The sequence below is a fragment of the Micromys minutus genome, assembly GCF_963924665.1.
Source record: "Micromys minutus genome assembly, chromosome: 11".
NCBI classification, from domain to species: Eukaryota; Metazoa; Chordata; class Mammalia; order Rodentia; family Muridae; genus Micromys; species Micromys minutus.
This window is the reverse complement of record NC_137980.1, coordinates 59,491,180-59,507,004: the sequence shown is the minus strand read 5'-3', so window position 1 is coordinate 59,507,004 and position 15,825 is coordinate 59,491,180. Positions and strand designations below refer to the sequence as shown.

The window sequence follows — 15,825 nt, the reverse complement described above, 5'->3', positions numbered from 1 at the left end:
CAGAAGCCCGTGTAAAAGCTTACCTGGATCCACTGTTCACGATTGATCTCTACACCATTGGCCCTAAGAGAGGTGATAGCTCGGTCAATGATCTTCTCCACCATCTGAGTGTTCCCGTTGGCCTCCTCAAGCTTGGCAGCTGTGATCCAGATGTGCCGATCTGTAGGAATGTTCTCACGTGCTTTATTTAAGACCTTTCGAGCATTTTCATAAGTTTCTAGCCTTGCCAAAGCAAGCCAGAGCTACACAAAAAAAGCCATCAGGAAAAAAGAAAAAGAGAGAGAGAGAAGTGTGTTGAATGCTGGTGGCACCAAGTAGTGTCTTCTAGGATGGCAAGCGTACAACGGCCCTCAGCACTTCTGCAAAGTACTTTCTGAAAGCTTAAGCAGAGCCTGTGTTATTCCTAGGAGCCCTTTCACTACATCAAATGTATAGGTTAATACAGAAAGTTGATGGGGCTCTTTAAATGTGCAGTGTGCCAGACTTGACAGTAGGTGCTAGGCCAAAGGCAAGCAAGATGGGTTCACAGACAGTTGTATGATGAAACTTAGCCCTCTGGAATTCTCATGCCTCAAAGCCACTGGCTTTAACATTCCACCTTGAAAGTGTGCATTGACTCTTTATTTTAGTGTGAGTGTGAATGTACGTGTGTGTGCCAGAGTACAGTTTGGAACAGCTGTCTATAGCTATCAAGGATGAGCAAAGACTCAGTTTTGTCTGTGCACTTTCACCATGTCAACTGGAGCCACCTGTTACCTTGCTTGGTGGCTATTGTAGAACGCTATTTCAGGCTTCACACTGTCCTTTGCTGCCAAGAAGTAGCTTAAGAAAGCAGCAGACATACAGTAGTCTCAGGCACTAGGTGGAGCCTTCTACAGTGGGGTGGTGGGCCTGGGCAGCACACTCACCTCTACGCTGGTGGGACAGCACTCGACGGCTCGGCTTAGCATGATTCTGGCATCTTCAGGTTCTTCAAGCTCAACAGCCGCTTTCCACAATCGAACAGAGTTTGGAACATGCTCAAGGGCTAATAAAGGTCAAATAACAAGAGTGCCAGGAAGATACTTTCAGTTGGATAAGAAATGTCCCCCTCCCTACCCCATCCCCTGATAATCAAGGGCTACAGACATGCCCATTTTGTGGGTCCTCTGAGAGACATAAACCCAGACAAGAAGCATCTTGATATAAGAGAAAGGAACAGTGAAAATCATTAAAGTTGTATCAGTAGGAATTGTAACATAAATACAAAGTGAGTTTTAGGACAGTCAAGATTACACAGAGAAACCCTGTGTGGAAAAATAAGACATTAATAAAACAATACTATAATACTATCTGGGGGAACCACAGAAAACCAGTGTGACCTGCTGAGTAGTTTAGCCTACTCAACAGTGACAGAACTATCCTGCTATGTGTGAGGGCTTTGTTCCTCTAAGCCTTCGTGCCACCTACCAGGGCAAGCAGTCTCTGCAAAGTTCCCTTCCTTGTCATAGAGACAGAGCAGACCGGTTGTTCTACTGCACGCACTTGTACGTCACTATGCTGACTGGAGCTGGCAAGGAGAGCATCATGTACTTGAGATGTACAAGCCAGAAAAATGGGAACCAGTCCATACAAACCCAAATGGCCTCCTACCCTTGGAAAATTTTGCAGGGTCCCGAGGTCTGAGGTACATTGAGATTTCCCTTCTATGATGAAATCCAGTACCTCTTTACAGTAGGTACTCCTACTGAAAGTTAATACCTAATCTCAGAGCCTGAACTCTAATGAGGGACACTCCTGCCTACTGCTAAATACTCAAGGTTTTGCCATGTGGTAGACCTAAAGGGACAGACAACTCAGTAGTGAGTCTCAGTTCTTCTGACTCCAACATCACTAGAAGCAATTGTGCAACCCTTAGCACAGAAGAGAGCTGCAGTCTCCTGCCACATCTGCTCACCTACTGAGGAAGATGATCCCAGTAGGGAACTAGGACTAAGACCTCAAACACACCTGACCTGTCTCAGGAGCAGGGCAGATATGAAGCTTCTGGTCAGATTGGAAATAGAGCAGAAAAGATGGTGGAACACAGGCAAGTACTGCATGGATTCCAGCAGGATGCCTGAGCCACAGCCAGACACTCCTACAACCAGAAGCTAATGACTTGTCTGCCACCCTATGAGCAGATTCGTGGCTCTAGAAACGCCTTCGGACCACAGGACTGAGAAGGAGAAAGCCTTGACTCATGGTAGCATTAGGGCCTTGTTGGAGTTGGTGTTTCACTGGGGGTAAGTTTTGAGGTTTCAAAAGCTTAAGTCAGGTCTAGCAGCTCAGTCTTTTCTCACTGCCTGGGGATCCAGATGTAGAACTCTCAGCAACTTCACCAGCACCATGTCTGCCACCATGCTTCCATCCATGGGGATAATGGACTAAACCTCTGAAATGTAAGCCTGCCTCAATTAAATGTTTTCCATTATAAGAGTTGTTATGGGGCTGGAGAGATGGCTCAGCGGTTAAGAGCACTGACTGCTCTTCCAGAGGCCCTGAGTTGAAATCCCAGCAATCACATGGTGGCTCACAAACATCTGTAATGAGATCTGATGCCCTCTTCTGGTGTGTCTGAAGACAGCTACAGTGTACTCATAAAATAAATCAATCTTTAAAAAAAAAAAGAGTTATTATGGTCCAGCAGGGCATGGTGGTACCTGCCTTCAATCAGAAGGCAGAGGCAAATGCCTGGTCTACAAAAAGTGAGTCCAGGAAAACCAGGACTTTGTTACACAGAAAAACGCTGTTTCAGAAGGTAGAGGCAGGAGGTGGGGATGGGGAGAGTTGCCATGATCATGGTGTCTCTTTCTAGCAACAGAACCCTAACTAAGATACACAGATTCATGCAGGACAAGCCTTCTATCTATCCCTCACTTTAGTTGGTACAGTGGCTTGGAAGACTAGCTGGATATTTCCTAAAGCTCTTAAGAGCACCAGAAGACAAAAAGGCCTCATAAGTCAAGGCTTCAACCTAAAATGAAATACCACCACATTCATACATTAACCTATTATAGCAGAGCACATTGGTCTCTGTGTGCAGAGCTGAGTGAGAAGTTCCCATAGGCTTCATGTCCGACTTTTACTTCTCCAAACCTCACCACAAAGAGGCCTAGTCCAGAGGCAGAACAATTCAGTCGCACTGTGAGGCCAACACTGACTCCCAGGGGATAGATATCCAAATTGCCTCCATACTCTGGGGAGACCATTTTACAAGTCAGAGGGTCTTAAGTCTTGATTTAATGCTTCTATTTGCACGATACTATATACCTGAAGGCAGAACCCACAAGGCAAAAACAAGACTATGCATTTGAGACTAGCCTGGACTACATGTAATACCTTGCCACACACATACACAGAGAGAGAGGGAGAGAGAGAGAAAAGGAGACAAGACTATAGTCAAAAGAAGCAAAAGCACCAACTGATAATCCAGACCTTAATAGGTCTAGGTCACTGGATCACTAATCCAGATGGAGAGCTAAGCCTTGATAGCTATCTACACAAGAGGAAAAAGAAAACCCTCATTCTAACTCCGGTATGGCACATAGTTAGCATTTGCTGTGTGTGTGCACATGGGAATAGTGGTGTTGCTGTGCTGCTTCTTTCTCTACCTTTGTGCACTTCAAAATTCCATTTCCAGAGCACAGGCTATCCTGGAGGAACTAAACTTATAGAATCACAAGCCTGCCCTTGTACTAGGAATTATGAATAAGGAAAACTTGGATGACAATGACTGTTGAGCTCACACACTATTTAGAAAGGAAAAAAATGTGCCCTACAGTCAGCGTGGGAACACCCCTACTAGAGTCCCTTCTCTACAGAAAGTCCAAGGGCAAAGGCAACAAGCTCAGGAAAAAGGACTAGCAACATTGCCAGCTTCTTAACTACTCTCACAAAATGTCTGAGCAAAGGAAGAGTGAAGTTGCTCTCTAAGAGAACAAAACATCAGGAAACAAGAACACCTCCAAGGGACAGTCTGAGGGGTGCCTCCCAGAGATGCTTACCTTTCCGAAGAACACGCTTCTTTGCTCGGATGTCTGTTTCTAGTTCTGCTGCTCTAATGTAAATCCTAACAGACTGTGGGAGATGACGGACGGCTTGTGCCACCACAGCCTTGGCTGTGTCCCCGGGCTGTAACCTAGCTGCTTCTAGCCAGACATCTTCACTCTGGGGGAAAAAAAGAGAGAACAATAAGAACATGGGTGGGTATGCTTGCCTGGGAAGTTCTAATTTCTGCCTAAAGTTCAAAGGATTCCATAGAGTGTTTCATGGTCTTCAGTTGGTTTTATAGCACTTTTTTTTTTTTAAAGATTGATTTATTTATTATATATAAGTATACTGTAGCTGTCTTCAGACACACCAGAAGAGGGCATCAGATCTCATTACTGATGATTATGAGTCACCATGTGGTTGCTGGGATTTGAACTCGGGACCTGTGGAAGAGCTGTCAGTGCTCTTAACCACTGAGCCATCTCTCCAGCCCTTTATAGCACTTTTTAATCTCGCCTTAATCATCCCACCTTCCACACAGGTGCTAAAATATTCTAAGAGCTAGCACTAACCTGTGTTTTGTTGTTATTGTTTTTTTTTTTTTCAATTTACTTATTCTTATTATGTGTGTGTGTGTGTGTGTGTGTGTGTGTGTGTTTTGTTTGGATGCATATCCAGAAGAGGGCATCAGAGCCCCTGGAACTGGATGATAGGCAGTTGTGAGCTGCCCTATGGCATCTGGAAATCAAGTTAGGGCCTCTAGAAGAGCAGGCAGTGAGTCCTGAGCCAACCTGTAGGTTTTCTATATCATGTGGCCTGGCAAGCTGCCAGGGCATCACTTTCAGTGATGCTAACCCTGATTATAAGGTTAGATCAGTCTCTGCTCTACACAAAAACAATCAAGAGATTCCTTTCTATCTGTTCATAACCTTACACTGCCTCTATTTTCCCAATATAGGTGCCATGCCTGGCAGAAGACAGAGGGTTTTCTGGGAGCATAAATCATGCAGCTGTGGAGAGAAATATGCTATAGCTTTACCTTGGGGCACATCTCTGTCCCTTTCATAATAAGGTTTCGAGCCACTTGTAACTTCCCAGTGACTTCTTCCAGGCGAGCTGATGCAATCCAAGCTGGTGGGTGGTGAGGGTTTGTCTCTCGAACAGATTTGAGAAGTAGTCGTGCTTTCTTGATGTCACTGTAAAGATCAGAAGGCACAAAACATCAGGCCACACTATCAGAGGCATGGCAAGAGCCTGGGAGAAGGCACACCCTTCAGACACAGGATAAATTGCTAAGGAAAACATACTGAAGACATAAAATCCAAAAGAGCACTAACTACTCTATGGGGACACGGGCCAAACAAACTGAGGCTTGAATATCCAGATAGAAAACATGAGACAGTCGACAAGCTGCTTTCTAGCTCACCACAGGCATCGACATTATTATTATTATTATTTGTAAAGTATTTAATATACATAGTAAAGAAATACAAATATACTTCTACATTTCTCAGAACATCCATGTCATATTTTGACTATATATTCTTTTTTTAAAAACTCCACAACAACATAAGCAATCAGAGTTCCCACGTCAACCCACCAATTTTACAGAATACTCACTTTATGTCCCCACCGTGGGTTGGGATCATAGAATTTAGATCTGTCAGATAGCCTTTGGGGTCCACAACAGTCTGCCCACTCACTGAGTCAGATACCTGTGAGATAAGTAAAGGTGAGAATCAGCTGGACATGTCCAGCAATGTTTAAAACAATGAATTAACAATCCTGAGGGCCCTCCTAACAAATCTAACCAAGAGTAAGTAGTCAGGAGAAAAATAACCTTATTGTAACTCAAACAACAGTTAGTAATTAGAAAAATATCTTCTATATGAAAAGTGTAGGAATCTTCTACAAAGATTAATGTTGGATTAATTTTGGCATTACTGAAAATGATAAACCAGGTGGCTTGTCAGGCTACAAAATATAGAAAACCTAGAGGCTAAAGCAGGAGAAATGGCTCAGCAGTCCAGAGCACTTAAGAATGGCTCCCATTCATATGCAAATACTTGGTCCCCCCAGTAGGTGAAACAATTTAGAGGTGTGGCCCTGTTAGAGGGGGATGTGTCACTGAAGGTGAGCTTTGAGGTTTCAAGACTTAGTCAGGGCTGGAGAGATGGCTCAGCAGTTAAGAGTCCTGAGTTCGGTTCCCAGCATCCACATGGTGGCTCACAACCATCTGTAGTGAGATCTGATGCCCTCTTCTGATGTGTCTGAAGACAGCTAATAAACCTTAAAAAACAATAGCTTCAGTTTGAGAAGGCAGACAGTTTTGGAGCTGGATGGTAGTGATGTTTGCATAATAGAGGGCAAGTACTTACATCGACAAACATACACATAAAAATGGCTAAAATATCCAGGTACCATGAACATTATATTACATCTGCATATAATATATGCATATTGTCTCTGTAGTCCCACCAAGGCAGGAGGCTCACTTAAACAGTGTATGAGGCCTAACCACACATAGTAAGACATAAACACATACAAAATAGTTAAAATGGTAAATTACGGTGCTGGGTTATAGCTCAGTAGTATATTGCTTATGTAGCATGTGAGAAGCTCTGGGTTCTACCCTAACAATTATTTTTAACAAGGAGAGAGAAGGACATAAAGATAAAGCCTGTCAGGCACAGAGGTGTACACACACCTTTTAGTCCCAGTTCTCCCCAGTCAGAGGCAGGTGAACCTGGAACTTAGAGCCCAACCTGATAATACAGTGTGTACCAGGTCAGGACTATATAATAAAAATAAACAAATTTAAAAATAGAAAAAGATGTAAAGCTTAACACACACACACACAGACACTGTACACACACAGATACATACATACAGACAGACAGAGAGAGACACACACACTTTAACATAAATTTTTACCACAGCACAGATTTTTGTTTTGTTTTGTTTTTTTAGTTTTTGTGGGTGTATTTTTTTTTTTTCTGTTTTTTGGTTTTTGTTTTTTTTCCAAACAAGGTTGGTTTCTCTGTGTAGCCCTGGATGTCTTAGAACTCACTCTGAAATACTAGGCTGGCCTCGAACTCCGAGTGCTGAGATGTAAAGGTGGTGCTGCCTCCTCTACCATCTGGTTCTGTTCTGTTTTGTTTTGTTTTTTAATATTTTTCACTGGAGATACAGCTCTGGGGTAGAACACCTGCCTAATCAAGGCCCCTTAGCACCACACAAACAAAAAAAAAAAAAAAAAAAAAAAAAAGAGGAAAAGAAATGGCATAACAGAATTGCTTCTCAATACTCTTACAAGAGTATTCATTCTACAAAAGCTCGGGAAGAAAAACAACAGATCAAAGGTAACAACGTGACGATGATATTAAATACAAAACTCACAGGGAAATGGGCTACCACAGTGATGATGTTTTCAGAGCCTCAAAAACTAACAGGGCTGGAGAGACACAAGACTGAAGAACACTGGCTGTTCTTCTAGAACCCAAATTTCTGATTCACAGAATTCACATGACTAACTTTGATTCCAGGGAATCCAATGCCCTCTTGTGGCAGCTGTAGACACTGCACACACACAGTATACAAGACATACAATGCAGGCAAACATCCGTACACATAACATAAAAGTAAACAAAACTTCAGAAAAAAGTTGACACACTGGAAGTCCACTGAGTTCAGAGATGGACAGTGAACTTTAGACAGGCAGAGGTAACAAAGAGAACTCGGCAGTGCCAGGTGCCAGAAGTGTCATCAGCAGGTCTAGGATAGGAATGTAGAACAAGAAAGGTAATATTTGCAGTACAAATTCCACTTCAAAGACATTACAAAAATGCCGACTTAAATGTGCTACTTAAATGTCTATGAATTCTAAGCATGAGTTTAAAAAAATGAAATAAAATAAAAATAAAAGCAAAAAGCACCCAGACTTTCTCCAGAGATCAACTGCTGAGACCACAGATGGACTCACTCAACTGTGATCCTAGCACCTAAGAGGCTGAGACAGGAGGAACAGGAGAATAAACTTGGGAGGAAGGGACGGGGTCTCTGAATTCAAAGCCTGCTAGGACTGGGGCTGAAGGTGCAGCTCAGTCGTAGCATGCTCACCTAGAATATAATAGTCAATCTCTCTCAGCACATACAGAAACATTAAATCATGCTGCACATCTCACAAAGTAAAACAGACATACACATTAACAGAAAAAGTGCAATCACTAAGCTACTGAATTTTTATTATAAAATACTTGCTGTTATCAAGTTTTCAAAAACACTGTAACAAAAGGTTAGAATTTAGTTCAGTGGTACAGCACTTGCTAGCAAGTACAGAGTCCTGAATTTATTCCTAGTGCTTAAGTTAAGCTTTATCAACAGAGCATATGGACTTTGTTGGAAATACACTCAATCCCCTATCACACAGGGCTGGCCCTTTTTTGTTGTGCTGGGGATGTTGACATGCCCTGTAGAGAAACATACAAATACTCACCTGTAGAAAGAATCTCACCTACTTACTCTACGACAGGGCAGAGTATCACTTCATGCCAAAACACAAAGATAAACTTTACACATTTCTGTTTTTTAATTACTGAGTGTTTTGCTTTATTTGTGTTGGGGATCAAACCAAGGGCCTTGCATATGCTAGGCAAGTGATCTAACAACTGAGCAACATCCCCAAATATTTTGCTTTTTCCCCATTTCAGTACCATCTATAAGAACAGAAAGATCCATGACAAATTCTCACCTGGCTAAGCCTCATGTCCATCAGTGTATTCCTTGCCTGGCCAATCTTCCTCATGTCCAGCTCCCCTGTCCCAGGGGTCATCAGTCCCGGTGTCATCCCACCTGGGTATGGAGTATTCAGGCCTCCTGGGTAGGGTGTGTTCAGACCTCCGAATTGCTAGGAGGATAAAACACTGGCTTGAACTGTCATCCTGAAGATCCCCACGTCCTATAAACACTGCCCACCTAGTCCCCATGTCCTAATGGGGCACAGCTATGCTGACTCTTGCCCCAGAACAGCTACAAAAGCAATCAACACTCACCCTTCTCACCACATCCTTATCCAGACTAAGGAAGCCCCATTTGCCTCTGTTCATACACTCACAGTTTGTCGGGGATCCACAGAAGTATGGTTCTCTCCAGTCTGCAAATGTTTGGCAAAGAAACTATCAGGCACAGGGGTCAGCTTCTCATAACGCGGGTTCCGCTGACGTTTGTTTCTGGCATCGCCAACTTCTGGGATGCTCAGCCATTCTTCTTCTGTGACCTCTGCCAACTTCCTCTGGAAACATGTAGACGCCAATGTTAGTTGTCAGAGATTTCACATTTGCTCTCCCAAGCCTCTGGCCTATTGTTCCTTAGAAAAGACTGATGCAGAAATGGTTTTCCATTAAAAGAGAAGTAAAGCATTTCTTTATTATTTATTGTATGTATATGCATGTGTATATACAAATATATAAGGATGCAAGGCAAGAGCTTTTACCTGCTGAGCCATCCTGACAGCTCTGGTTTTCCACTCTGTTTAGAGAAATCCATTTATTGGGTTGGCACTATTTTACTAAAAGATAAATTATCAGATCCAAGTCTAATAGGCAGTTTGGAAAGCATATGCCTAAATGGAGAGAAATTTAATAAAAGCTGTTTTCCTACCTACAGCAGTAGAAAAAATTTTTTTTGCTTTGCTTTACTTTACGTTTTTAATATATATGACAAATGATCAAATATAGTGAAGCACAAACTTCCCCTAAGCTATTAATCCTCTGAACTGGGTAAAGAGCATCACTAGTAAAGACTCAAAAACAGTATTACACTGGAGCAATTCTGCCTTCTGCTGCTTAGGTGAAGGCCTTGAAGCCAGTACGCTAGCCCAGCTGCTCACCTTAAGGTCTGAAAATTGCTGCTGGATTTTGGGACGCTCCATTCGGTATTTCTCAATCTCTTCTTTTTCCCTTTGCTCTCTAGGAAATAAAACATGTGCCTGCATTAGAAATATTACATGTAGGCTCAGGGCACTTGTTCCCATGAAGAACCCAGGGTTATCTTTCCTAGGACCCACATGACACCTCACAGCTGTCCACAGCTTCGGTTCTAAGGGGTCCAATGAATGCCCATTTTTGACATCTATGGGCACTAGGATTGGAAGCCATTTTATTGCAAGGTCAGAAGAAATTCATTTCCATTTGCTGCAAAATTCAAGTTAACCATGCTATAACCTGTTTCTGAAATTTGGCACGCTCCCCAACCCTTCCCTGTCCCTCATCCCCCCCCCACTCCCCCCATTTCCACCTCTGGTAGGCTGGAGAAATTGCACAGTATTTAAATGCACTGACAGTTCTTCAAAGGACAAGTGTTGGGATTCTGTAAACCCCACCCCTTAGTTACCTAACAATAGCCAGGTAAGCTTCGCCCCAGGGACCTGACACAATAAAAGGGGCTGCTTGCCCCTCCTCTCTCTTACACTCTTGCAGCCTTGCTCCCCCCCATCCCTCCTCTAACACCCTCTCTCTCTACTCCTCTATTCCTCCCTCCCTCCCTCCCTCCCTCCCTCCCTCCCTCTCTCTCTCTCTCTCTCTCTCTCTCTCTCTCTCTCTCTCTCTCTCTCTGCCTCTACTACCCTCTTAACTCTCCCATGACCTGAATAAACTCTATTCTGTAATATACCAACTCGTGGCTGGTCCCTCAGGGGGAAGGGATTCCCAACATGCCCCCCCCCAGGCATCTCCCTTGCCCCCAGGCCTCGCCGCACCTCCATGGGGCAAATCCCACCCTCCATTCATCATTTTCCTAACGTGGATTCCAAACTCAGCACCCACGTGGCAACTTACAACCATCTGTAATTCCAGTCTCAGGAGATCCAATGCCTTCTTGTAGCCTTCAAAGGCTAGTGCTTGCTTTCAAACCCAAATAAATAGTTGAGGTACACATTTTAGATAACAAAGCAGATCTAGCCTCTTCTTCCAGCATCCCTCAGTCCCTACCTGGAATCCCTAGCCTGCCCTCAACCCTGAACTTTCCAGCCCAGGGGCTCTTTCCCAGACATTTTGATCTCTCCCCACTTTCTCCTTTCTTCTCTTCCTCTCTCTGCCCTGAGATCTTTCTTTCTCTTTCCCCTCCCTTCCATCTCCCTCCCTATGGTGATTTCCCTGATCTCCTTCTTTTGGGCCAGTGAACTTGTCTGTAGTTTTCCAATAAACCTGCGTTTATATGTATTTTTTAATCTGACTTGAACTGGCTTATTTTACCATTGGAGAAATAACTTATCACCAAGCACGCATATGATGCACAGTTATACATACAGACAAAATACTTATACATAAAAATAATACAAGTTTTAGATTCTTAAAGTTTAAAATAATTATTTTAAAAAGAAATTTTAAAAGGAAAAAAAAAGCCAGGTAGTGGTGGCAGATGCCTTTAATCCCAACACTTGAGAGGCAGAGGCAAACAAATCTCTTAGTTTAAGGTTAGCATGGTCTAACATATGAGTTATAGGAAACCAGGATTGCACAAAGAAGCCCTGTCTTGAAAAACCAAACAAAGAAGAAAAAAAGAAAGAAAGAAAAAGAAAAAGAGGGAAGAAAAGCTGAGGATATATAGCTGAGGTAAAGAATTTGACTACCATGCATGGTGTCTCATGTTCAATTCCCTAGGATCACAAAATAAAACAAGAGAAGAAAAGGGCACACAGTTAAGTCACTGGTAAAGTATCTACACAGTGCACACAAGGTAAGATCCCAGGTTTCCAAAAGACAAAACAAAACAACCCAAAAGCTGGGCACTGAGGAACACACCTGTATTCCAGATACCTGGGAGGCAGAGGCCAGTGTATCTCTGAGTTCAAGATCAGCATGATTTACACAGTAAGCTCCAGGGTAGCCACAGTTACACACTGAGACCCTGTCTGGGGATGGGGCATAGTTTCCGGGTTTTAGCCTCTGCATAACATACTAAAGAGGCAGAGGAAGATAGATCTCTGTCAGTTCCAGCCAACCAAGCTACACAGTAAGACCCTGTCTCAAAAACAAGAAAAAAAAATGTAGGCCCAATGTTATTGTGCCCTGTGTTGTCCTTGTACGCTGGTTTATAAGCCCCATATCTGGTTTCAATCCTTATTCTGAGAATCTCCTGTCTCAAAATTGTGTAAACATTGCTTCCCAATTATTCCCTGTTTGGTAAACACAGAACTGATCAGCCAATGACTGAGCAGGAGAGAGAACTTCCAGCCAGAGGAAGGGGAGGGAGAGAGAAGTGGAGATTCAGCCAGGGGTCCAGAAGACACCAAGAGAAAACAGCTGGAGCAGAAAAATACCATAAAATGCAAGTATCTCAGGGATTTTGGCTGGGAGGTAGCCAGATTAGTTTACAGGATTAAAAAAGATAAAGACTGCTCAGTGGTTGTGCCTTAAAGTTTTAAGTAAATAAAATAGTCCAGATGAAATTATTTCGGAGCTAGCTGAGTTAGGAGAAAACTGCAATATTTATAAATTTGCACTACCAAAAAATAATCTTGATCACAGTCAAGTAATCCCCAAATCCTGCTGCTCTTGTGGTAGCTTCTAAGCTTTGAGGCTGTTCTGCAAATACCCAGCTCTCATGCAGGTGCAGCTGTTCTACACGAAGGTCCAAGGAGCCACCAAAGTCAAGATACAGACTATTACTGCAACTTTCCTCCCAGCCTCCCAATAAATAGAACAAAAAAAATTACTTTGTCTGAAAGATAAGCAAACACAGTATGAAATGAAACAGCATACCTTCTTTCCTTTCTTCTTTCATCCATCCTTTTATCCAGAGCTGCATAAATAGCATCTGCTTCCTCATCATCCTTTTCATAGGGTCCACTTGAGAACAGGCTCCCAGCATAGCCATTAAACTAAGAACCAAACAACAGGATCAGCTTTCCCACCAACACAGATAGCATTCAAACACTCATATACATAAAATAACCAAATCTTGAGAGAGAGAGAGAGAGAGAGAGAGAGAGAGAGAGAGAGAGAGAGAGAGAGAGAGAGAGAGAGAGAGAGAGAGAGAGAGAGAGAGAGAGAGAGAGAGAGAGAGAGAGAGAGAGAGAGAGAGAGAGAGAGAGAGAGAGAGAGAGAGAGAGAGGCTACTCCAGCTGGAGGAAACTAAGTATCCTAGTTCATTTCTGTTGCTATGATAAAATATCCTGCTTAAAAAAACAGCAACTTAGGGGATAAAGAGGTTTATACGACTTATCTGACTTACAATTCCAGGAAAATCATGGAGGGAAGGCTTGAGAGAGCTGACCACAGCACATCCATACTCGAAGGCAGAAAATAGCTTGCATTTGCTCAGCTAGCCTTCTTCACCCTTATCAATTCAGGGCCCATGAAATATTGCCACCTACATTCAAGGGTGGGTTTTCTGACCCCAATCAATAATCAAGAAGAACTCCAATGGACAGACCCACAGGACAGCCTGATCCTGATAATTTCTTTATTGAGATTTTCTTCCCAGCTGACTCTAGATTATATCAAATTGATAGTGAAAGTAAAATAAAATCTGCAGCTTAGTTAATACAGTGTCACTATTAATTCTAGGTTTCCATAATTTATTAAAATTTGTAAGATGAGACAAAGCTTGAAAGAGCGTTAAAAACTTTCTTTTTTGAGACAGGTTTCACTATGTAGCTCTGGCTGACCTGGAACTTGCTATTAGAAAGAACATGCTGGCTTTGAACTCAGAGGTCTGCCTGCTTCTGAGTGCTAGGATTAAAGGCACAGGCCACTATGCCCAATAACTTATTTACTTTTAATATTTTATATATTCTGAGACATAGTCTCACTACGCATCTCTGAATGGACTGGAATACTCTATGTAGACCAACCTAGTCTCAAACTCACAGAGATCTACCTGCCTCTGCTTCCTGACTACTGAAATTAAAGGCATGAACCATCACATCTGCCTTATTTTTATTTAGGGGGGGTGTGTGTGTACACAAACACACACATGCTCATGCACATGTGTATTTGTAGGAATACATGTGCCCACAAATGTACAGATGACCAGAAACACTAGGTTCCCTGGAAATGAAGTTATAAGTAATGTGAGCAGTTTAATGTTGGTGCTAGGAACTGAACTAGAGTCCTTTGGAAGAATAACAAGTGCTCTTAACCACTGAACTATATCTCTAGCCTTTTCTAATTTTATAGGATGTTATTTTCCCAAGTTCCTGCAAGTTTAAAATTATTTCAAAATAAACATTCTACAAATTGGTTTTTTTTTCAAAGATGTTTGTTAGAGACTTAAAAAGTCTCTTGTATACCAAGCAACAAAGGCATTCAACAATAAAGTTAAAGCAGTATTAGACCATCCCTAAAGAATACCCAGCAAAAACACTGTGTGGTACTCTGAATCTACATGTGCGTCTCCTTACAAAAGACAAAAGTAGTGTGCAATCCTTTTCTGCTCTCTCACAGACTGCTAAAGGCAGAAAATGAATTTGAACTACCTCCTGAGGGAGCTGGTCAGCCCTTCCTGTGGCTGGTGAGAGCTGTCACAGAAGCTCAACAAAAGTTACTTCATTGAGAACTTAATTCAGAACACAGCTGTGCCAGTAACACTTTCTATAAGTATTCTCTTTATTTCTTCTATTCTGTCATCTAATCTGCATTCTTAGACCTATGTCTCATGATAGTTTTGTTTTTGTTTTGCACATTTTCCAGCTATATTTCCCATGAGACCACAGGAAAAGAATAAACCTTGTTAGTGCTGTAGTTAAGCAGCCAGAGAAATGCAAATAAAAATACTTTAAAAATTCATCTTACCTAGTCAGAATGGGTACTGTGATAGTCAGACTGTTAATTTGACACAAACTTAAGACTTATCACCAGAGGGGCTAGAGAGATGGCTAGACGGTTAAGAGCACTGGCTGCTCTTCTAGAGGTCTTGAGTTCAACTCCCAGCAACCACATGGTGGCTCACAGCCATCTGTAATGGGATCCGATGGCCTTTTCTGGTGTGTTTTAAGACAGCTACAGTGTACTCATATACATAAAATAAATGAATCTTTAAAAAAAAAAATCCCTAAGACTTGTCACCCATGAGTGGTCTATGAGGCATCTTTTTTTGAGATGGTCCCATTATGTGGCCTTGGTTTGTAGACCCGATGGCCTTGAACTCACAAGATCTTCCTCCCAAGTGCTGAAATTAAAGGTGTGAGCCTCCACACCTAGCTGAGACATTTTCTTAATTGCTAGATGATATAGAGGAGCCTAACCCACTATGAACCATGCCATCCCTAAGCAGGTTGGCTTGGGCTGTATAAAAATGTTGCATGAGCAAGTCAGTGAGTATCTTTCTCCATGGTGCCTGCCCTGATTTCCTTCAACAATGGACTATTACCTGGAAGTGTAAGCCAAATATAACCTTACCTCCTGATGTTGCTTTTGGTCATGACATTTATCACAGCAACAGAAAGCAAACTAGGTAAGAAATGGGTACCAGAAGAGCAGGACTATTGATATAATAAACTTAGACATGTTTAGGTGAAGGACAGTGGAAATAAATGTGTGGAACTTTGGGCTGTAAAAGCCATTAAATGCTCAGAGCTTAATGAGCTGTTCTGTGGAAATTTTGAACAGTGCTGCAAGTAATGCAAATGTTGAGAGGCCTGGCTTTGAAATTTTGAGTGAGGGGTTGGGGATTTAGCTCAGTGGTAGAGCACTTGCCTAGCAAGCACAAGGCCCTGGGTTTGGTCCTCAGCTCTGGGGGGGTGGGGGGGATGCCCTGAAATTGAGTGAAACAAAGACTCTATAAAGCACAGTCATGTTACATTTTGTATTGATC

At 42.5% G+C, this 15,825-nt stretch overlaps 1 protein-coding gene across 1 annotated transcript in view; it reads right to left on the bottom strand.

Annotated features, from left to right (window-relative positions):
- PRPF6 (pre-mRNA processing factor 6) overlaps positions 1-15,825 on the bottom strand; it is a 41,914-nt gene that overhangs the window by 19,110 nt on the left and 6,979 nt on the right. Inside the window, exons 3-11 of the mRNA XM_080925506.1 lie at positions 12,771-12,889; positions 9,899-9,977; positions 9,125-9,301; positions 8,762-8,917; positions 5,632-5,726; positions 5,051-5,207; positions 4,026-4,188; positions 909-1,027; positions 24-242 (exon numbers count right to left, since the gene is read on the bottom strand). Coding sequence (XP_080781632.1) covers positions 24-242; positions 909-1,027; positions 4,026-4,188; positions 5,051-5,207; positions 5,632-5,726; positions 8,762-8,917; positions 9,125-9,301; positions 9,899-9,977; positions 12,771-12,889 — 1,284 coding nt within the window. The remainder of the gene's footprint in view (positions 1-23; positions 243-908; positions 1,028-4,025; positions 4,189-5,050; positions 5,208-5,631; positions 5,727-8,761; positions 8,918-9,124; positions 9,302-9,898; positions 9,978-12,770; positions 12,890-15,825) is intronic.